The sequence below is a fragment of the Erinaceus europaeus genome, chromosome 19 (assembly GCF_950295315.1).
Source record: "Erinaceus europaeus chromosome 19, mEriEur2.1, whole genome shotgun sequence".
Classification (NCBI taxonomy): domain Eukaryota; kingdom Metazoa; phylum Chordata; class Mammalia; order Eulipotyphla; family Erinaceidae; genus Erinaceus; species Erinaceus europaeus.
In genome coordinates this window covers 4,726,126-4,750,001 of record NC_080180.1, presented here as the reverse complement: position 1 = coordinate 4,750,001, position 23,876 = coordinate 4,726,126, and the positions used below count along the sequence as shown (strand labels likewise).

General features: G+C 47.1%; 1 protein-coding gene across 2 annotated transcripts; it reads right to left on the bottom strand.

Moving 5' to 3' along the window:
- Positions 1 to 1,751: 1,751 nt before the first annotated feature.
- Positions 1,752 to 23,472, bottom strand: RRP15 (ribosomal RNA processing 15 homolog). Of its 2 annotated transcripts, XR_009546297.1 has the most exons (6): positions 22,973 to 23,472; positions 20,850 to 21,115; positions 18,041 to 18,138; positions 15,533 to 15,734; positions 3,519 to 3,904; positions 2,233 to 2,662 (listed from the first exon to the last, which is right to left on the bottom strand). XR_009546297.1 is itself a non-coding variant. In XM_016187352.2 (5 exons), the coding sequence occupies exons 1-5, from the start codon at positions 23,085 to 23,087 to the stop codon at positions 3,782 to 3,784; spliced, it is 804 nt and encodes a 267-aa protein (XP_016042838.1). In that variant the 5' UTR covers positions 23,088 to 23,472; the 3' UTR covers positions 1,752 to 3,781. The 2 variants fall into 2 exon arrangements, 1 of the variants encoding a protein (XP_016042838.1); XM_016187352.2 differs by having other exon boundaries at positions 1,752 to 3,904.
- Between the last annotated feature and the right edge of the window lie 404 nt (positions 23,473 to 23,876).

Sequence of the window (23,876 nt, the reverse complement as noted above, 5' to 3'; positions counted from 1 at the left end):
GAATTATATCCCCACTTTCTTATAATCCTGTTGAGTTACTATTAAATCATGAACACACACAGTCAGTGTACTACCAGCCATCAAAAGCTTCAAGAGCCATCTCTGCTAGTACTGGGTGGAGGTATAAATTATCCTCATAAGCACAGAAAATCTCATGCGTGGGAGCCAGGTGGTGGCACACCTGGTTGAGCACACGTTACAGTGCTCAAGGACCCAGGTTCGAGTCCCTAGTCTCCACCTGCAGGGGAAAGCTTTGCAAGTGGTGAAGCAGTGCTGCAGGCGTCTCTCTCTCTCCCTCTTTATCACCCCTTTCCCCCTTGATTTCTGGCTGTCTCTATTCAATAAATAAAGATAATTTTAAAAGTTTTTTTTTTTAAAGAAAATCTCAGGCAACAGTACTGACTCAAATTATAAGGAATCATATTCACTCTTCTAAGGTGGATGCTTGCTTACCTGTGTAGACAGAAGCCTGTAAGCATTTACTTGAAAGCTCAACATGTTCTGCTCTTGAATTGAGAAGGCCAACTGGAGGGTGTCAAAGACCAGCAATGTGAGAAAGACGCCCTCTACACCCCACACCTCCTCTTCCCCCTCCCCTCCTTCCTGTGAGAACTGAAGGACTTTCACACATCCAGATAAAAAGCCCTAAACTGTAACTCCCTGAAGTTACAATTAGTGGATCAGATGATAAATATCCCTGTTATTTCATTAGCTAAGGGAGTACTCTTCAGATAATCTAAGAATACTGAAGAATTGTTAGAGGATACTTTGAATCTCTCTCTCTTTTTAAAAGATAGGGAGAGAGAACCAGACATCACTCTGATATAAGGGCTGCTGGGGACTGAACTCGGGACCTCATGCTTGAGAGTCTAACGCTTTATCTACTGTGCCACCTCCTGGACCATGACACTTTCGATCTCTAAAATCCAAACCAATTCAACAGATTCAATGCCTCAGCATTTGGCGAACATCAAACTCTTCTCAATGCTTTATCACCAACCTCAAGTCCCTCCCTTTCTACTTCCAAATCTGCTCACAGATCCTTTACATTAATAATAAATGAAGTTTCAGAAAAGCTGACCTAGTGAAAAGATCCACCGAGCCTACCTTTGCTGCAAGTCAGTAAGACTCATCCATCCAGCTGGCCTAAGTTCAGACTCCTGTTTTCTTGGGGAAGGAATGAGAGAGCTTTTTGTAGGCATGAAGTCAGTTGTACTCTCTCCTGCTTCCAAAATGTGCTCATATTGCCAATTCACCTCAAATGGTCTTCATACTCATAATATCTGCAGGGCTAAAGTGACCCTACCTATCACTGAAATTCCAAGCAGGGACAAGTATCGGTCTTATTGGTCTGGGCAGATGAATTCAACAAAGAGCAGAATGAATTCTGCATCCTTCAAATGAAAACTGTTGCCCAATAAAAAAAAGCAGAGTTAACATGATGGTAGAGGACAACGAATTACTGTGCTTGCTGCTCGAGGCAAGGCAATTTTCATTACTCTGGGAGGCCTATTGATATACAGCTCAGATTCCACTGTAGTGTTCTTCCACAGGCTTTACTTGGATAAATGTTTTATGATTCTGATAGCTAACCAATCTGTTTCACATCACCATTGTAAACACAAGTCGTCACACTATTTGAATCATACAGAAACGTGGAGATTTTAAAAACAGGAGCTTCAATTTCTCGGTCTCTATGGAAATTAAATTGTATTATTTCATCATAACGGATATTACCACTCAAAAAATATTGCAGTTTCTGGACTGGGTGCTCAATTGCTGCTAGAAGTATCTCACTTAAAGGGTTGGGTGGTGGTGCACCTGGTTGAGGGCACACACCACAGTGCGAAAGGACCCGGGTTCAAGTCCCAGGTCCCCACCTACATGAGGAAGGCTCAGGCTTTCACAGGCATCCACCCCTCAGACCTGGTTCTTTAGCGCCTCAGCAAGAGAACTGGCTCCTACTCCAGTTCGCAGCTCAACCTTGGGAATTCTCTTTATTAGGACTTTATTTTGGGATGAGTTCTGAAAGAAGAAAATCTGAGGATGGTCTCTTTCAGTTTGAAAAGTCTCTCTCAGTTTTTCTAAACTAAAACAAAAATGATACAGTGTATGTCTCAAAACATTTTAGAAGTCATTTGCCAGTATCTATCGCCCAGATATATTATTTGAAAGTGCTTTTACAAAGCTCTAGTTCTCTAGTATAATTCAGAAGGTTTCACAGCAATAATAATAAGAAGAATAATGATAACCTTTAATTCCAGGAAGGAAATTTTTAGACGCTGCCGATGTATGTTTTCAAAATGATCTGTGTGTGAAGTTCTATTAAAATATTTATCTGTGGCTGGTTATACTGGGATACTTAGTGAATTAGTACTGAGAAATATGTATTCACATTTATGTTACATGGATAAAATGGCAAGAAGATACAAACACTGAGATGAAAGCAAAACGGCACCTGCAGCTTTTCTGGGCTGGTGACTTTACCGCCTTTACTGTGTAGCCGGGCGCGGCAGCTGATTTGTCGATAGGTGACACTTTTAACAATCAAATGGGTTTGAAATGTTTCACTTATCTCCTTAGTTCTGTGTTGGGAGAGTTATCCTTCCATCCATATAGACTCGGTTGTGCACAAGTAAAAAGGAAGAGGGAATCATTCTCGCTATGGAAAGACAGAGAAAAGCAGCCATCACCTTTGATAATTCCCCTACGAACGAGAGACTATAGGCCCAGTTTCACAGAAATGCTGGGACAGTTCTCAACTACTTTCTCTTCTCTTTTTTAATTTTGGAGGAGTATTCCACTACTTCCTCCACTCTCTTTTTGTTTACAGTTATATACTAAAAAATTACTCTTTAACAGCAGTAAAGGAATCAATGCAGTATTCAGATGCAAAACAGTCCGTCGCTTTCCAGGATGTTCCATCGTTTCATGGGCCAGGCGGCAGATAAAAGAATTTAACTTAAATATGCAAGGGGGAGGAGCAGGCGAAAGACAGAAACATGTCAAATATGCTTTAGCCCCCACCCCCAGTATGTTTTATATAAGATCATACCTCCTGGCATAAGTTAAACACAAGAGTTTCCATGTCAATAAATCTGTCATACAAAAATAACCTAACACCTGAAATACATCTAGCTGTTATTCTAATTGGGTTTTTGGAAAAGTCATGATGGATTGTCTATGCAAAAACGCATCATGACTTCCCTGACATCCCAATACATACACTGGCAAGTAAAGGAAGGAAACACTCGATTTTTTTTTTAAAAAATCCTGTTTGCCAGGATATCCAATCTATCATCCAACATCAGGGACTTTGACTACACAAGTCTCCTCAATAGTTCACCAAAACAATCTCCAACGCCTGGCCTCCCCCAGCCCCCAACCCCTCCCAACGTAAGTGGAAGGGCTGAAAAATATTAACTTCACGTTCATTTTCATTATGAATTGGTATTGGATTTCCAGAAGCATAGGTGATACTGAGACAAAACAGCACTGTGCGTGCCCAGCACGCCAACCTGTAATGGCCTGGCAACGCGCCATCTCACTTTGCTTCTTACAAATGTTCTGAGGAGTGCTTAGAATCACACACCAGCTAGAGATGCAGTTATCACAAAATTTATGGCCAAGGGAATTTGAAAACAAAATAAAATTAAAAGAAAAAAAAAAAGTCTGTATAAAGCCCACGCTGAGAAACCGTCTGTCTTTCTTGTGAGAGGCGTCCTTTTGATTTCCAGCTCTCTGAGTGGGAAGGTGGACCCCTCCATCCAGGAGCGAGAGACTAGTGCGCTGGGTCGCTGTCATGGCCCTCGCTCTCCTTGTCCCAGTCCTTCATGGAGGCGCCCAGCATGAAGTCATCTCGCAGGATTGTCCATCCCGGGCCTTCGGCTGACTTCACGTCACCCTGGGGAAATGACAGAGACGTGCACTCACATGCCAGTCCAATCACAAGCACATAAAAAAGGGCAAGTCCCAAACCTCGTCAGTATTTAATTTCATGCCAAGAATACAGTTACATTGGTAAGTTAGAGACTGACTTTATTTACAGACAAATTACACAGGCTCAAATATGCAAAGGAACCATATGGAAACAGATTTTAATTCCATAAAGATTAGAAGTACATGTCTCACCCTTGTGGTGGTGGTGGTGGGGACACTACTGTAAAACTTAGGGTTTGGTCTCAGTTTAAATCCGACAATCAAAACAGACCCAGGGTATTATGGAATGTCCAGTGATAATCTGCCGGAAACTTCTTTGACCAGTTATGTTCACATAAATGGAAGTCTAGCAAAGGAATTGAAGGTACCAGAAGCGAGAGGAAAGAAAAGTGACCTGGCACTACGCTGTGCTTGTACAGATGGACATTTCGACAAAAACTGGAGCCTAATGTTCTTTGAGTACGCTATGCTCTCACTGCCTGTCCCGGCTATGTAATCAAAGGACCAAGCACATGCCTGTAAATAACTGGGGCGGCCAGTAAACATAAGAGGGAGGCATTTTGTTTACTCCTAGAATTTGAGCAGAACCAAGTGAGAGTCCAAGCCGGCCAGCCTGCCTCTCCTCTCGCGGTACACCACCGCCACCTTGTGGCATGCACGGAGTAGCACAACGCAGGCAGGACCTTAAGCTCTGATTTTCCCTTCATTCTGCAGACACGGAGACCTGTGGGTCAAGCATGGTCTAAGATCTGGAGAGGGAGGGAGGGATACACAACTGAATAAAGCTCCTGTCAGGCACAGCAAGCAGCCCGTGGCTTCCGACACCGGTGTGGGGAAACATGAAGCTGGAAAAACCTCTCTAGACGCACAAGGAGCGATATCTACAGCAGCTACTCACTATCTGAGAGACAATGTCTTTTAAGAGAAAATGCTGGGTTACAAAAATTATTGATCTAATTCTATCAAAGCCATTTTTTTTTTTTTGGTTAAAGGAAAAAAAAAATCCTGAAGCAGTCATTCCACAAGTAAGATCACGCCCTATTGGCTCACTCCTGTGTCTGCGGGCTTGTGCCAAAGGCTATTCACAGGCCTGTGCAAAGATTTCAGCAGACTCGGGACGTCAAATATGCACAGAAATATATACGTATATCTCTTTTTTAAACAGCATAAAGACAACAAAACGCACCTGTGCTTGTTAGAGACTGACCATAAGACACTGCCCATCCTGCCACACAGAGCACTCCATTCCCCTCCCCCACCCACCAGATTAACATTCAAATAGGGGTACAGACAGAAAAGCACAAAAGTGGAGGAGAGGAAATGTCACTGAAGAAAAGTTGCCCCAAAGTGATACAAATCTCCAAATTAAAAGATTCCTCTTAAATGTACAAAACATAAATAAGAAACAAGGGTTACATCCAGGACAGCACTGTAAACTGTCAGAATAGTGAGGTCTGAAGGACTATTCTGCATGATTCTTTCTTCCAGAAAGAAAATAGTCATGTCACAAGCATGCAGACAACAGATTTCGATTCTAACAACCCTAGATGTGAGAGAGCTGGGCTGGGGAGACAGCATGACGGTTTGAACCCAAAAGCCTGAGTCTGAGGCCTCAGGTTCAATCCCCAGCACCACCATAAGCCACTGCTGAGCATGGTCTGTCTGTCTGTCTCTCTTCCACTAAAATAAATATTTTAATTAAAAAAAGAAAGCAATACATGAATACTTTCAAAATGCCGAAGAAATTGCTACCAGGTAGCCAAAAACAAAGCCACAAACTAACAAGTGAAAATCCGTGTCAGCAGAGATGTGCCAATGGGAGTGAAACGAGTGTGTGTGTGTGTGTGTGTGTGTGTGTGTGGGCGCGCGCGCGCGCGCCATGGCGACTGGGCTGAGTCTCCACTTAATAGGACGCTCCACAAAACGGTGCCCACAGGAAAGAAAAACACAGGACGAAGAAGACGGGGCCCAGGACAACAGATGGGAACCTCCAGCGTGAAGGTGACGGGAGATTCTGGAATGATGGAAACACTAAGTGCCAGACACTTCACCAAAGATTGCCTGGTTTACAGGAATTCTTTTTTTAAAAAATTTTTAATTATATTTATTTATTTATTTATTTATTAGATAGAGACAGCCAGAAATTGAGGGAAGAGGGTGACAGAAAGGGAGAGAGCTTCACCACTTGTGAAGCTTCTCCCCTGCAGGTGGGGACCGGGGGCTTGAACCCGGGTCCTTGTGCACTCTAACACATGCGCTTAACCAGGTGTGCCACCACCTAGCCCCCAGTTTACAGGTATTCTTAAGATTCCTGGCCAGGTAGCATTCATACTCATTTTATACAAGGAAAGCAAGGCTCAATAAAGTAAAATAAAATAAAGCAACTCACATTCAGAATTCATATCTGATTGAGGCATTACTCAAACCTGGATCCACTTGATTCCAATGCCTAACTTCTTTCCTAATACTACACAGATCTAAAACTTTAAGAATGCACCATAGGACACCTGTTGCAGCCTGTAAATCATTTTCACAGAAAAGGACAGACTGGGTAGGTCAAAACTGAGTAGCTTTTGAAGCCTGCCTGCCTGCCTGCATGCCTGCCTGCCAGGGCTGCTGCAATGCAGCACCCTCCCCCAACGGATCAGATGCAGACCCTGTGAGAAACCACAGCGCCCTCCCCTGCCCCAACGGATCAGATGCAAACCCTATGAGAAACCACAGCGCCCTCCCCTCCCCCAACGGATCAGATGCAAACCCTGTGAGAAACCACAGCGCCCTCCCCTGCCCCAACGGATCAGATGCAAACCCTGTGAGAAACCACAGCACCCTCCACTCCCCCAATGGATCAGATGCAAACCCTGTGAGAAACCACAGCGCCCCACCACTCCCCCAACGGATCAGATGCAAACCCTATGAGAAACCACAGCGCCCCACCCTCAGCGGCCCAGCTCTATGCAGATCTTCGATTAAGGTCATACAGAAGCAGGTCATGCCAATGTCCAAGAGAACATCAACTCTAAAAGAGGTCAATCAGCCTCCATTTCCGGATTCAAACAGACACACTGGCAGCCACTGAAGAGGAAACTGAAAACAGAGGTTTGGAATTCTTCAATAGATTAACACCAAATAATCAAAGAGCGTAACCAAATGCCAGTCTCAGAGGGAGAAAAGTAAAGCCAAATAAAATAAGTAAATAAATAATAAATAAATCCACGGTGATTTCATCTACGTTTGCTAATGAACAACAGTTGAGTCCCTGGCTTTCACCAAGTTGATTCCCTTTCATTTTAATTCAGCTTCACCTAAATTTTAAAAGGTTCTTAACTCTGGCTATCTTCATCTAGAAAACTTTGTTTTTCCAATCTTTTAGTTTGCTATTTACGGTTGAGATTGGCCACCTTTCTGAAACTGATTAAAGTGTGTCTGCAAGTGCTGCGTATTATCAGGCGAAGACTATAGGAGAAATCCTTTCATAGAGAACACGGATCTCGGCAGAGATGAACTCAAGTGCAACAGAACCAAAAACCCTTACAGTCTGGGTGAGGGCACCAATGATTTTCTGGCCATGCAAGATAATACGCCACTAACATAAAACCAAAAAATTCCCAGTCTAATCCTAAGCGTTCCCCAAATGCTCCAGACTCAAGGTAATATGGACCATCTATCAATGTATCAAGTCCAGCCTCTCTGATTCTCAAAGAATGCTTCTCAGATAATTACCAATTACCCTGACCAACTTTTGCCTCCTTTATCCCTCCAGCAAGCTGTTGGAGTGCATTTTCACTGCTGTACTGCATGAGGCAGGAGATTCCAAGCAACAAACTCACTTCAGGTTTTACAGTTGTTAGTTATTTGTACAGCTTCCAGATACAGATGGGAAATGTGTGAGAGCGGAGAAGACTAGGAACGTGCTAGATAAGATTTCCCAGGGAAGAAGTCATGTCACTATAAATTACAGTCCAGATATATAGTAAGAAAATCTGATTCTACAGGGAGTAGCGCAGCGGGTTAAGCGCAGGTGGCGCGAAGCACAAGGACCGGTGTTAAGGATCCCGGTTCGAGCCCCCGGCTTCCCTCCTGCAGGGGAGTCGCTTCACAGGCAGTAAAGCAGGTCTGCCGGTGTCTATCCTTCTCTCCCCCTCTATGTCTTCCCTTCCTCTCTCCATTTCTCTCTGTCTTATCCAACAGTGAAGACATCAATAATAATAACTACAACAATGAAAAATGAGAGCAACAAAAGGAAAAATAAATATAAAAAAAGAACAGAAAAATCTGATTTTGCCTAGCCTTCTAAGAATTCAGGCCTGAACTATTCTTGAAAACATACTTTCACTTCTTTATCTGTGTTTGTATGTGGTCTTTCTGTTTCACTTTGTCTTTACTACCTTGCATGTATTATGTCCTCAGCACATATGTCCTTGCCCAAAGTGGCTCTGTTTGGTGGCTTCTATTCCATTCCTATCTGTGTACATTCAGTACCAGAGAACTGAATTTGTCAGGGACATTCACACAATGCTGATTCCCCCACTGTTCATATTTTCTTAAGAACTGTCAATACTCCAAACTCAGTCAATTTCTGCTTTGCGTTTCTACTTCTTTTTTTTTTACATGCCTAACATTCCCCAGATTCCCATTTAACAATACAACCCCCACTATTTCATTCATCATTTTTCATGGACCTGTATTCTCCCCATTTTTCATGGACCTGTATTCTTTGGAGTATGGCACCAAAGTAAGAAAGCAGAAGTACACTAGAGTTTGCAGTGAGTACCTCCCTAACACTTCCTCTCCACTTTTGCAAGCTTTGGGTCCATGATTGCTCAACAATTTGTTTGGCTTCGTATGTTAACTCTCTTTTCAGTCACCAGGTTCCAGGTGTCATCAGGATGCCGGCCAGACTTCCCTGGATTGAAGACCCCAGCAATGTGTCCTGGAGCTCCGCTTCCCCAGAGACCCACCCTACTAGGGAAAGAGAGAGGCAGACTGGGAGTATGGACCGACCAGTCAACGCCCACGTTCAGCGGGGAAGCAATTACAGAAGCCAGACCTTCTACCTTCTGCAACCCTCAATGACCCTGGGTCCATGCTCCCAGAGGGATAGAGAATGGGAAAGCTACTGGGGAGGGGGTTGGATATGGAGATTGGGCGGTGGGAATTGTGTGGAGTTGTACCCCTCCTACCCTATGGTTTTGTTAATTAATCCTTTCTTTAAATAAATAAATAAATAAATAGAGTCTAAGTTCTATACTTTGCCAACCTCTGTTGCTATTGTCAGAGTCTAAGGAATTATCTTCAAAAAAAAAAAACTGTCAGTAATTTAAAGCTGACTAAAACTACCTAAAAAGATAAACAATAGCCAAAAGGGACCCTCTCGGTAAATGTTCTTTGCATTCAATCAAGAACTTGAGCATTTTAGAATATAATCTACCAGTTAACACTCAAATCATACCCTCGTTTTTTTATCTGCTATATTATCTTGTATATAACTAAGAATTCAGAGTCCCGAACAAATAAATTAGCAGAGTAGTTCTGGGAGAAAGACTTAATGGCAATCCTAATTGGCATTAAGTCCTAGTATGTCGTTTACAGAAAAGGGGACAGAGGCACCAAGTTAAAAAAACATGATGAAGGGAGCTGGGTGGTGGTGCACCTGGTTGAGCGCACATGTTCCAGTGTGCAGGGACCCGGGTTCAAGCCACCAGTCCTCCCCAGATGGAAAGCTTTGCAAGTGGTAAAGCAGTGTTGCAGGTGTCTTTCTCCCTCTCTATTGCCTCTTCCCTCTTGATTTCTGGCTGTCCCTGTCCAATGAATAAATAAAGATAATAAGAGATTAAAGAAAAAAAAAAAAAAAACACGATGAAGGCTGGGAAGACAGCAGGTTGATTACACGAAGGCTTTCATGCCTGCGTCTTTTAAGGCCCCAGGTTCAGTTCCCAGCACCACCATAAGCCGGAGCTGAGCAGTGCTCTGGTAAAAATAAAGGAGCAGGGGCCAGGCAGTGGCATATCTGGTAGAGCGCACACATCACCAGCACACGCCAAGGACCAGGGCTCCAGTCCCTGCTGCCCGCTGCAGGGAGGAAGCTTCATGCGCACGCCGTGATGTTCAGGACAGGGACACTGGGGTGAGACCGGGCACATGCGGGTGGTATGGCCAGAGACAAGGTAACACCCAAACCAGTAATGGCAATACCCACTTTGAAACAACACTCCCCTTGCTAAGGACAATCTTGGGTGTGGTCTGACTAGTTCAGAGGGGTAGGAGAGAGTGGGCACGTGTCTAGGTCCTCTGTGAGGTGGCTGCTTATTACTGTTGTGATGATCTCAAACAGGCAAGAAGCCTGAGGCAGTGTGGGCAAGGAGGCCTGGGCAGGGCAGGGCAGGGCTGGTGTCTTGTGCCCAGGCCCGTGCTCAGCCCCCTTGTGGACACACCACACACCCCACCCCATCAACAGTCTCCGCCACCTACAACTCGGTTGTAATGACTTGTAACCGGAAAGTACTGTTGGCTTTTTAAAATGCCTTACGGGTACAAAGCTATGAAACAAACTCAGTTTTCTGAGTGTGGTTTTTTCTCTCTTCTTTTAAAGCCTGGGCCCTCCTACTGCATCCCTCAGACAGGGCAGCACATAGGCGACTTCACACAGTGAAGACACTTCTTCAGGCAGGGACAGATGGATGACATCTGATTTGACTGTTACCTAGACATTTCTGGAGCGGCTCCATGACTGGCTCTCAGCCTTTTATTTATCCCCGTGACAAAAAGCTCCGTGCACCTCGACACCAAACCTAAGTTCACCCCACCACGACCGCAGTGAAGCCAGACAGCACCTTCAAGGCAGCAGCTCGCTGAGAACGTGGCTTGAGAGGGATCCCAGTCAGCGGCATGGCCGAGCCTCTCTCTTGTCTAAACTCTAATCTATTTAGGCATCTGCAGTAAACAAACATTAAGCGGAGTTATTTACAAACTTCGGATTCCGCACATTCCGGCCAGAGCGGCTTTATGTGACAGAAAGGCTGTGGCAGCCTCTCACCCCGCCCACCCAGGCTCACTGGAGACCAGCGGGCTGGGGGCCTCCTCTGGGAGCAGGAACTCAGTGAGCCCGAGAGCAGAGGGGAGCCACAGCTCTGGCCTCGGCGGAGTCCACCTCCCAGGAGCGCTGAGCTGTGAGGCTGGGGCTTGAGACAGGCATCAGAAACAGCCCTAAACTCTCCCCGCCTGCTGTCTGAAGCACCTATATCATAAAACCAGGAGGGAAAATGATGATGATGATAAAACAACCTAGTTCCTTCCAGCAGCCGTTTTCCCTAGGGGATTTTTCCCGAGATGGGCTTCCCTGTGATCACGAAGGAAATTACTTTCCGGCAGTGACTGGCGAGCCACTTTCTCTTTCTACCAAATTATGACTGTGGTTTCATTACAGCCAAAGCTGACACTGATATGCTGACTATTCCAAATAAATGCAAACCTCGCGGGCGGAGAGCCTGTAGCTCAAGATGGCAGGTGTCAGAGTCAAGGCTTCCCCGCGGCTGGCGCTTGCTTCATCTCCTCGGAGACCTGGGCTGAAAATGTCGCCTGTTTGTCCAGAGTTCCCCTCTGGGGCAGCAGACACTTAACACGGAGGGTATTTGGACTCAATTTTAGTTAACTGCTCAAGAAAAGGGCCGAAAGGATAATTATGACTGAAGTCTAAGGGAAGGAAACACCAGTGCCTCCATCCATGTCGCTAAAGCTTGGTTATTCAATATATTGGGTGTGTGTGTGTGGGGGGGGTGGATCACTCAGGTATGTTTTCTGAAAAGGGGGTAGGTACGATTCCTTTAAGGTTATGGCTTCAAATGTTCCTAATGGAAACCTTTCTTACACCAAATAAACGTTTCTGTGGCTTTCCTAGACCTCATGTTCCTTCAATACCCAAATCTGACAAAGACCCTTCACCTGGTGAAAACTCACAGCCGGCTCACCAAATGCCTTGGTATAAAGCTCCAATTTCCACACAAATGACTTCAAGCCTCATCCCAACCCAGTCTCTCCATCCATCAGCAAACACCCACGACTCCAACCTCTATGGGAGAGGAAAATTCTAAGGAGCTGGAGCGAGCAGAGAGCTGGCAGGCACCCCCACCCTCACATGCACCGCAGCAGCAACAGCCCCAGAAGTGCACGTGAAATCTGCTGGATACCTCTGACCACCGTTCTCACCAGCGAATGTCTATTCACCACTCAGTCTCTGATGCTTATTTAACTTCCTTTAAATCTTTTCCAAGAGTTTTGCTTCAATATACTTTCATTTCAACAGTGCTGAGTATGTTCTCACGTATGACTTTCTTTCACGTTCTTTAGCCAGAAGCCAAACACTGCAACTGAAATATGGCTCATTGGTGCTTCCTCTTGTTATTTGAGTTTTCATTGTAAAGGGAGAAAAAAAAAAAAAAAAGCCAGCCCAAAGAATTTTTACTCAAAGCATCTTTAACTGCAAAGTATCACCAGGTGAGTCCAACAGGTGGACTAGGGCCCTCACTAAGCATGTTTCACGGCATTTTTTATTTTACTATTACCAACTGTTGATTTTGCAATGAATTAATGTCCAAACAGTCTCATGAGATCAAAGATAAGCTTCTTTTTTTTGATTTTTAAAAACTATTTATTTATTTCCTTTTGTTGCCCTTGTTTTATTGTTATAGTTATTGATATCGTTGTTGTTGGATAGGACAGAGAGAAATGGAGAGAGGAGGGGAAGACAGAGAGGGGGAGAGAAAGATAGACACCTGCAGACCTGCTTCACCGCCTGTGAAGCGACTCCCCTGCAGGTGGGGAGCCGGGGGCTCGAACTGGGATCCTTCTGCCAGTCCTTGTGCTTTGCGTCACCTGCGCTTAACCTGCTGAGCCACAGCCCGACTCCCAAAGATAGGCTTCTTATATTACTCTAAAGAACGCCTGTGACAGTCAAGTATGAACCTCCTTGCATCAGAACTCACCCAACTTGAAGATTCTCTAACTGCACGAACAACACCGATACTATCTGGGACACTTATGAAAAATATCTTGGCAGACGGCAACTCTTCTTTTTCCATACAAAACTGGCTGTTGGAAAATTTTTCTTTGAAAAATGCATCTTGACTTTTTCAATAAGCCAATATTTGGTGCACTGATTAGCCCTAAATGTCCACTTAACCTGGCATTCAACACTTTCTCAACCATTTGCATTTTTTTTTCCTTTTTGCTAAGTATCATTCTTTTTATTTGAAAAAGTGGTCTTAGCACTTCTAATAGTTTTGCTTAAAAAAGTGGGAGGAGGGGCGGTTGCTTTTTCACAGTCCCATCTGACAAATATATAAAGATAAAATAAACTAAATCCCTAGCACAGGTTAGCTCATTTTTAGATCACTGTGACACGATAGTGAACAGAGAAGGGAACAAATATTATAGAGGAGAAGATAGTGGAGAGCGAGCTTATTAAGCCACTTAATTCTCCATACAGGCTTTGCAATATGTGCAACTTTTATTAAAATGTACGTCCTCTATACAAATGCCTAGACATAAAAAAAATTTAAAAAACCAGTGTGTATAATAATGTAACTGAAGAAATAGCTTTATGTATTTATTTTTTTAATGAAAATGATGAAAAATACTTACTCCTAAGTTCTGCTGAAGGCTTTCTGATTCGCGCTACTTTAACAGTTCTTTTGCCTGGACCGAATCTATCAAGAGCCTGTTTGTTTTACTTGGTAGTACTCAGGTCCTGCTCTAAGGAAGAAAAGGCAGGGATCGGCGACTCAGCTGTGACTGAAGAGTACGACATCTTTTAGAATACTTCTAAGAGATGTTTTAAAAAGGCAACGCCCCTTTTCTGTCTAAGAAGTTTTCTAACATCTGTTCCCAAGTACTTTACCAGAAGTAATAATAGCATACAATAAAATTAGTAAAGATTAAAAAAAAAAACTTCTAATGGAGACACTATTCTATTATCCAAGTAAGGAAGACCAGAGGCGAAGAAAGTATCCTGATAAATACCAAACTATGCTAAAGGTACCTCTAGAACGCATACTCAAAAGTTACTCTAACCTAAATGGAACAGGAGACTGAAGGACAGGAAAGAAAGACTAGGGCACGCAGGCACCTGCATGGTCTGGGAGGCTGCACAGGAGGCTTGCTTGCCAGCAGCACATATGCTGCTACAGTGATGCTCTGGTCCAATCTTGCTCTCATGAAAACTCAAGAACCTCTGTGGATTCTCCTAATTCACAAGAGAAGCAGCTCCACGCGCTTGCAGAACTGTACTGTGCTGCTCTGTCATGTACACAAGCCAGGCTTGAGCCCAGTCCCCACTATAGCACTGAAGCAAGCAAGCATCAGTGTTGTTACCTCTCTCTGTGTGTGTCTCTGTCTATAAAAAACAGAGTTTAAACAGAAAGAATTCCAAAGCAAAGACAAATGCTTCTATTAAATGTTCTTCCAAAACCAACCCAGAAGAAGTCATTCCTTTTCCATGCCTTTTCACTCAACACTGCTGGAGTCTTCTGAACCTGGAAAGCAACATCTCCCCAACGACAACTTGGCCTGCTAGGTTTTATGACTAAAACATGCATCCTGAAACGTAGCGTGCACGCGTTTACCACGCGTTTACAATTACTTCTCACAAACACCTGAAAACAGCATTGCTGTTTTTATAAATACATAGTCCGGGTCCTTTGATATTCAAAAGAGAGACAAAGTTAAATAGCTTAGAAAACATTTGTCAAAATGAGGTTAAATGGCAACTTAATCAAGGAACTTAAAAAATATCTCAACCTTAGGCAAGCATGAAATTCTTCAATGTGCTTCTTGCCAGGGTCTCAATCGTTTCCCCAAAACACAAACAGAAAGCTCACGAGAGACTCTGATTGAAGTATTTCTGGTTGCCAACAGAAACCCAAGTCATCAGATACAATTAGGGACTTTGCTTGAATTTATGAAAAGCAGCCCTTCTGAGACTTGAACACATTTCACAACTGTCTACCTAGTACATCTAGAAAGGAATCTCTTGGGGTTCTTGGCTCACATGAGGGCTAGAGAAAGCAGTGTTTCTGTCAGAGATCATTCATGGACAGTGTAAGCCAAGTGCCGCCAGGGCTGTCTCGGTGCCGGGGGAGGCTTCCACCCTATATTCAGAGCTCTGGCTTCCCTTGTTTCAGCAGTTACCCAACAGCACAATGGCCTCTGGGGCAAAAGTCTCAGGCCGAAGCTCTACCCCTCACACAGGCTTTTATTCCTCAAACATTAGAAAGGGCAGGACGTTTCTGAGAGGGCAGTTCCGAGCTTCCCTACCACGAAAACCTACTTCGATCTATTGGTTTCTGAGCTCTGACAGCAAAGGGAAGACATTATTAACTGGCAGTTTCCCTCCTGAGGATCCTGAGTCGTCATGAAACTCAAGGACTCAAATGTGGGCATCGGTTCATGAGCACATGCAAATCAGAATGAAATCTGAAACTGCGCGCGCGCGAGTGCACACACACAAACACCCCCAGACACACACACACACACCTCACCCAAACCCTTTAGCTGAAGGGCTCAAGGCTGGATGCACCGATCGGCCCACGAGCCTTACCTGCTTCGCCTGCAGGTTCTTCCCAGCGGAGCTCTTCTCTTTTGTGTTTCCATCCATCCCTCTCAGAACACTGATGAAATCTTTCTTGGAAACAGATGACATCAACTTAGCCCGCTTCCTGCCAGAGCCTCCAGCTTCCTTTACCTTCTCATCAACGTTCTTCTGATGCTTCTGAACAGCATTAAATAACTGCACCACACCCCTGTGGAACAGAAAATGACCGGGACAGTGCAGTGGGATTACAGCTGCGCCAGGAGACGAACCCTGAGGGTCAGAGTGTTACATTTCCACAGCTTACAAAAAAGGCAGGCACTCACTGGGCACTAGCAGCAAAGCGGGTACATATATTTTGTTATTTACTTATATACTGTATTATAACATGGCGTGCTTTTTCTTTTTGAAAACCTGTTGTGAATTTTCCAGGAACAATATAGATACTTAGTTTTGCTCGTCCTGTCATCACCTTTGATTATTTTGTTTGCTCACAGCATGGCTCTGGCTAATGTGGTGCCGAGCAGCCAGGCTGGGCCCTCACACTGGCCAGTCCTGTGCTCCAGGTGGCAGCCCCTCACAGGTCACAGCTCTGGGTCTTCCCGAGTCAACTTCTGTGGAACTTAGAATCAGGTCTGTGCACAAACACTGGGCTTCCACATGCAATCAGACAATGACTAAGGGCACCGCAGTGTCCTCTCCGTAACTGTCAGAGGGCGAGGGAGGCAGATCGGGGTGAGGGTACCGGACCTGCATGCCTGAGGCTTCAGAGGCCTCGGCTCAGTGCTATATGGCATTCTGGTCTCGGTCTCTGTCATAAAGTTAAAGGAATCTTTTTATTTTTAGAGTTTTATACAGATTACAGACGGATATAATAGTTTGGGTATATCACTGGAACTAGTTTTGCCACTTTTTCCTGACTGGCTTCTATATGTCTCCGAGAGAATTCTGACTGACATCACCATCTCTTTCTACTGGCCGGTGCTGGCCTGGGCCATCAACACCTGTCCCACCTCTAGAACTCCGCACACAAGCCACGCTCTCGCTGAACTCCTCTGGGGGGTCCTCCCAGGGGCCTGAGCACCCTGCACGTCCCTGATGGGGTGACGGGGTTTTTAAGAGCAGAAGGCCCCACCGCTCTCCACCTGGGCTGTTTCTCAGGCTGTCTGTAGCCGCAGCCCTGAGGGATGAGGTGACGTCTCCCCCAGACAAAGGGCAGGCTCGTGATCATTCCCCAGAAGAGAGACAGACTCCCGAGCACCAGGCTCCTCTCCCCCTACACCAGCCTGCACACAGGCGAGCGTGGGGGGCCCCCGGGCCCTGGAGGACAGAAGCCCCTCAGCTCTCACTTGCACAGGCCAGCGTCTTAATCTGCAGTGAGGGAGCAACTCCAGGCCCTTCACAGCAGGATGCTCCACATAATACACAAGGAGGCGCTCGCCCTCCGACGCCAGCTCTGAACCTGCCAGAGCCCTTTCGATGAACTCGGTCACCCGGTTCTCAGAAGTCCCACACAGCAGGTGCACTGGTGTCCTGCTCTTACAGCTAGATTAGCAGACACAGTCAGCCAGGAGGCTCAGGACACACCTGCGGGGCTCAGTGCCGGGATCTGAACCTGGCGGTCGGGCTCTGTCACCCTGTCACCACAGCTCACTGTGCACCACCCCGGGGTTTCTGAACAGAACCCCAGACAACTGGGAACTTACCAGAAACTCCACTCAGAGGAGGTGCTGCTGCTCTTTCGATAGCAGACTGAAAGCTGCTTCCTCTGAGAAGTCTTCTCTGACTTCCCCCATCTCCTACTATACATTCCTACCACACAGCACACAACACACACACCACCGGTCTCAGAGACGGAAACTTCTACAGGAAGTGAGCAAAGACCACCCAGCTGTCATCGGCTCCTACTAATCCCGAGACTCACAGGGCTGGGGGCCAGCAGGGTCCTAGGCAGGTTGAGCACCCTCCTCGCCAGCCCTGGGTTTAATCCCGGGGGGAAGGGTAGCACCGGGAGGGAACACAGGTAGTGGAGCTGGGCTGTGGGCTCTCTCTCTCTCTCTTAAAGTACAAAATGGAAGGAAGCTGGGCTGAGGCAGTGGCCACACACACACACACACACACACACACACACACACACACACACGAGATCCTGGGTTCATTCCCCAGACCCACCCGAGAGCTGACCAGTAAAAACGCAGGGCGAGAGGGAAGCCTGGATGCAGACACAGAGACCTGGTCTGCACGTTTGGGTGGCCGGCACCAGAGAGCCGCAGCAGGGGGGCCGGACCACCTTAAAAAGGATGGAGCCAAAGGGGTCCACACCCAAACCCGCCTTCGGCACAGCACAGGCTCGTCTCAGGAGACTCGGCTGAGCTCAGCTCTCGAGAGGCAGGTCTAGATAGAAGCCACTGGGCTCTGCCTGAAAAGACAGCGCTTCCGAACCAGTCAGCCAGGAGCAGAGGCCGCACAGCTGCCTTCCCCATACTCACGGTTCACGGGGCAGAGGCAGCGACTTACCTTGTTGCGATTCTCTGAAGGTTCCTCTCTGTCTCTTTGTCTTTGACGACATCTGGTTTGACTCTGCACATCATTTCCCATTCCCGCTTCTTATCAAGCTGTGTTATAAATATTGTTATGTGAGAGAGTATTAGGCATGTTTGAAAGAGCAACAGACTTTGATATGATACTCAGTGAAAGGAGCAAGGTAATAAATCACTCCGGCTTAGTCATGTCATAAAACCCACCGCTCAGGGGTTCTGCTCGGGGAGCCTGTGGTCAGCTGTGAGGGCCCCCAGGTGGGGTCTGGAGGGCTGCCAGCACCTTCCCAGAGCGGACGAGGAAGGAGAGGGAGCCCACATGCCCAAGGGAGCCTGGGCAGCCTCCAAGCCGCCCCTTCTGGTAACCACAAACACGGCTGCTCTTTCTTCTCAGAAACTGGCTTCCTCGGTGGCCAGAATCAGGAACTTGTATCTGTCTTGAAAGTGCAGCGGGGGCCGGGGGCATAGCTCACTTGGGTAGCGCGCTGCCTGCCACGTTTGAGTCCGGCCCCCACCACACTGAAGACTTGGTGCTGTGGTGCATCTCTCCCTGCCCCCCCCCGGCCCGCCCCCCTTTTCGGGGGGAAAAATGACAACAAGAAGAAAAGTTATCATTACAGATGCAACCTATTTCTACTGGGACTTTTTCCTCTCATGCAAATCACTGTATGAAATTCACTTCTCCCTTTGCCATGGACCAATCACAAACGAGAGCAAGTCTGCTCTCTGCTAAAAGGCAGAGGGGGAAGGGGCACCAGGAGACAGGCAAGTCCCACAGACAGTGTTATCTCACTTAGAAGGGCTTGGCTGAGACCAGAATCTTGGTCTCAGGCCTCCAGTTTGACACACTGCCTCTCCAGGGCCCTTGCAAAGGGCAGCATTTCATCAAGTGGCAGATACACTGAACACGATCGGTCAGTGCCCTAAGGAACTGCTAGGCTTCAAAACCACTGGAGTGAAAAAATAATAAGAAATAAGAAAAATAAGTGTCCTCTTACTGCTTCCTTCCCCCCTTCATCTATCACTCATTTTCTATTAATGAAAACATCTCATCACAGTAAAATCATGTCCCTGCTCTTAGTAAAGAGTGCGCCGATTGCTTTCTAAAGGACTAGGCTCTGGGAGTTGGGCGGTAGTGCAGCGGGTTAAGCGCAGGTGGCGCAAAGTGCAGGGACCAGCATAACGATCCCGGTTCGAGCCCCCTGCTCCCCACCTGCAGGGGAGTCACTTCGCATGCAGTGAAGCAGGTCTGCAGGTGTCTGTCTTTCTCTCCCCGTCTTCCCTTCCTCTCTCAGTTCTCTCTGTCCTATCCAACAGCGGCATCAATAACAACAATAATGACTACAACAGTAAAAAAAAAAAAAAAAGGGCAACAAAAGTGAATAAAAACAAAAAAAAATTAAATGAAAAAAAAAAAAAAAGACTAGGCTCTTTACCAAATCAAAGAACTCAGCTTAACTGTCAAGAGGTTCATTATCAGGTTATAATGGAAAAAGATAATAATTAAAAAAAATCCCCTACTGTTAAATTTAAAAGCAGAGCCGTAATTACCTACAGGGGTAGTTGGCATGCCTAACTCCCAAACCCTGAGGCACAATTTCATACTCTAGAAACAGACACTGCACGGCAGTCGGCAGTCAGAAGCCATGCACGCCCGCACGGCCTCGCTCCTATGCCCACGGGGAGCAGCCTGCGGCTGCTCTGTCCCGGACAGCCAGCTCTCTGGGCCGCAGCTTCACACGCTGTTCTCGCCCTCACTGGGATGTTGACACAAGAGGAAGAAAGATTAGGGCTTTTATTCAGCCTCTAACTTCTGCCAGATAATAAATAGATTCCATTTTTTCAGGTGAAAACCTATCAGATTTAGAGACAAAAAAAAAGTACCTTCAAGGACAGTAGGCATAGCTGATGAAGATCAAAGTACATTTTGTTTCTAAAAGTAATGTCTGCAAAGTCCCATCTTCATTCAGCCTTTTGCAGAGTAACCAGTATCAAAGACAAAGAAAACACAGATTTAAAAAAAAAGGTAGGAGGATGATGAACTTAAAAGGAAACGCAGGCAATTTCACATCTACTGTTCTATCACTATTCCCCACAAAGCAGCTCTTGGAAGTTAGTACAGTTGTGGAAAGTTGTTTTTCTTTCATTTAAAAATGATACTCCCCCACCTCAGTAACAAAATACTTCAGGAAGAGAAATACTTTATCAAGTCAAAGGGACACAGAAACCTTGCTGTGGTTTATTTAATGTAAAACAGCAACCTGGAGTCCAACTTTTAACTTTTAGTTACCAGATTATACTACTGTTTTCCACCTTGAACAGTTTAACCAAAGGCATAGTAATTCCAGTTTACCTAACAAGAGAAATAGCTGGTTTCAGGAACATAATCTACCCCTGGCAATAACAAAGACTCATATTATAATGTGGGGTTTTAGTGAAAAAGTAACAAGTATAATCCCATTCTTGCAGAACTTAATAAAGTTATCACGTGGACAGCTAAGATGAAATCTGGGAGTCGCCTCCACATGTGTAACTACTTGATTTGGGAAAAGCACTGATTTCCTTGGAGATCCTTTTACTACAGCTTTGTCTAGATGTTCATATAGCGATCATGCTCCAAGGGGAGCTTTAGACTTGGGTGTCTGAAGCCAACCTTGGTCACCCACCCCCCCACAAAAAGCAAGTTAAGAATGGGAATGTCTGAGGACACACTGCAAGGAACACTGTAGCACAGACAAGGACTAGACAAACAGTCCAGTCTTAAAAAGAGGGGGGCAGGGAGGACACACCTGTTTTCTCTTCTCTAGTCTTTCTTGCTGTAACTTCTCTTTTTCTTTTTCCAGCTCTTTGTTCTTGACCAAGATCGTGGGTTTGCTTTTGGGGATCTTTTTGTTTAGGATTTTAGCCATGGCATCTGCCCAGCCCGCATTGGTTCCAGGAGTAGATTCAGCATCATTGTCGCTGTCGCTGGGTCCAACCTCATCTTCGTGGTCAGCTTCTATTGCTTCGTCGTCAGAAAAGAGGTCCTTTTTTGATCTGGAGTCTTCCATCACACCTGAGTAGAAAGAGATTAAAATTTAATACCATAAGCTGGGCCAGAAGTCCAGGGCCCTTCACCCAGTTAACTACTCTCCACCCGGCCTCTGTGCTGCAGGAAGGAATGTTCTCAGCTCCCGGAGCTGCAGCGATGGGGGTTCCCCACCCTCCTGCCGTCGCCTCAGAAGCACTGGCTCAACTGTGGTGGCAGGCGAGGCTGCAGTGCCTTCAGCACCAAAAATCCAGGCAACAGAAACAAATGCAGGGGGCCGAGGGTAGATAGTATAATGGTTATGCAAACAGACTCTCATATCCAAGGTCCCAGGTTCAATCCCCCACACCACCAAGCCAGAACTGAGCAGTTTTCTGGTAAAAAAAAAAAAAAAAAAAAAAAAGTCAGAAACAAGTGCAGCATCTCACCTCCAGCCCTATTTCTGATGGTGACAGGGTGAGTGAGCACCACAGCAGAGGTGTTCACATGCACTTATCCTAGCCGTGTCCTTATCCTACTTGAAGAATATATGACGTGTGTGTATAAATCCCTAACAGTGTATATTTGTATTTAATATATATTTTAATAGTATATATATTCAGTATATCAAATTAAATATACATATTTAAGTTTAATGGCAGAAATACACAGAGAAAAAGCGACGGCACTGCTCAGGACTGGATTTTGATGGTGCTGGGATTGAACCTGAGATCCCTAAGCCTCAGGAATCAAAGTCCTTTACAGGAACCATAATGATGTCTCTACAGCCTCGTGAAGAGACTTCTAGTAAGCGTGGATCGAAACATTAAGATGATTTCAAAGTCTGAGTCAATGCAGCATCTCCGCCAGCTCCTGGTCGACGCTCAGCACTCAACACCGACACCTCCCGCAGAATTCCCGCACACGGAGCCGGTGCACAGGCTGCAGCTGCTGTGAGGTCGGCCCAGCCACTTGTCTATGGCTCCTGCAGCCGCTCCAACCCCCTGCTCCGCCCAGGCCGCCCTCCTTCCCTGCAGTGCTGACCCAACCTGGCCACAGGGTGAATGCCTGCAAAGCTAAACAACAGCATTTCACACTGCCAACTCTCCTCTACTGAGAGATGACACACACAGCAAATGCAGGTAAGATGGTTTAGGAAATGCTGGAATAAACAGACAGATAAAGCAAAGTAGGAAGCTGGAAGTGGAGAGTGGGAGGCAGGGAACGGTACAGAGACAGACATGAGACACAGGGGTCAGGGACCAGCCTTAGTGACAAAAGACATGGCCCTGGATCAGAGATGAGGGGCAGTGAAGGCAGGCAAGGCAGCAAGCAGGTGGGGGTACCCATCTTCGTGTCTTACACCAAAGGGCACCGGAGTGGAGGCTGTGGTCAGAGACGAGGAGCAGGGGCCGGCCATGAGGACCGGAGCCAATGACAGGCAGGGACACACCAGGTCCAGCCGGCGGCGCACCTGGTTGGGCACGCATGTTACAGTGCACAAGGGCCTGGGTTCAAGTCCCTGGTCCCCCACCTGCGGGGGATGGGGGGGGGGACTGGGAGCTTTACAAGTGGTGAAGCAGGGCTACGGGTGTCTGTCTCCCTCCCTCTCCCCTCCCAATTTCTCTGCCTCTATCCAGCACCAAGTTAAAGGATCAAACATATGAATAAAATAAAATCAAGAAAAAGGAATGAAGGATTAGAAAGAAAGAGAGAAGAAGCTGCTGAGGCGTCAGGGTCCCAGGTTCAAGCCCTAACCCTGCCATAACCCGGGGATGAGCAGAGGCCTGGGAAGGGGGGAAAGGGAGAGCGGGAGGGAGGGAAGAGGGGCCGGGAGAAAGGCTGATCACTGCCCGCCTGGCCCCCAGTCCTGCGCGGCCTCCCCGTCCCCCCGGCGGCCCGGACCTTCCGGTTCTGCCGTGTCGGGGCTGGCAGCCTTCTTCCGCGACCGCTGCTTCTTCTGTGCGCCTTTCAGCTTCTTCCCCGCGCGCACACGTGAGTCTCCGCCGGCGGCCGCCATGCTGCTCCGCCGGAAGTGCTCTCTGGAGCACCGGTTCCGGCCATCACGAGCGGCGGGGCCACACGCAGTTCCGCGCGAACATGGTTCCAGAACGAAGCCGCTGGCTCGGGGCTCGGAGTCGCAGCCTCTGCATGTGAGCTAAAGCGAGGAGAGCTACGGCCGGAGTCGGGGCTCGCAGGCCGCGTCAGGAGGTCCGTGGGAGGCCGCGTGGCCTCGGCAAGGCCTGCCGGGTGGGTGCGCGGGTCCGGCCGGCTTCACTTCCGGCGGCAGCAGGAAGTGTCCCGGCGCGGGGCTGCAGGGGCGGCGGGGTGGCTGCAGAGCGCGCTCGGAGTGCGGCCGCCACCGCCACGTCCAGCCGCGGGGTCGAGGGCTGTCCGGAGCCTGGTCGGACTCGCTCCCTTCCAGTCCCTCCCTGCAGTGGCTTCTGACCAAGTGTGGTGGAGGCCCTTCTTCCCGGTCTCCGCCCGCCCGCCCGCCCGCGCCGGCATTGCCCACAAGGCGCCCGCATCTGGTTTCCGCGCCCGACTGCGCCGGGATCCTGTCCCGGGCCGCTTCTTCTTCTAGCGTTTGCCCTTCTTCCGCAGCCAGTCAACAGCGTCAGGTTGAGCCTGATGTCAAGTTTCGAGACCTCCTTTGAATCTGGAGAGGTGGCAGTCGTTGACTATGTGGGTCATAGTCTGTCTGGAGCCGCAGGGGCAGTTCGGGTCGTCTCTGGCTCCCCAGCGATGGAACATAGCGGCGCACCGGCCATGGCCTGTTCCATAGCGATTGAGGAGGGCCCGATCATAA

Coding starts and splice junctions, on each gene's coding strand:
- RRP15 (XM_016187352.2), bottom strand. CDS start 23,087: ATGGCGGCCGCCGGCGGAGACTCACGTGTGCGCGCGGGGAAGAAGCTG. Junction 21,116..22,972: donor CGACACGGCAGAACCGGAAG/GTCCGGGCCGCC, acceptor CTTTCTACTCAG/GTGTGATGGAAGACTCCAGA. Junction 15,735..18,040: donor CTTCAGAGAATCGCAACAAG/GTAAGTCGCTGC, acceptor TCTGTTCCACAG/GGGTGTGGTGCAGTTATTTA.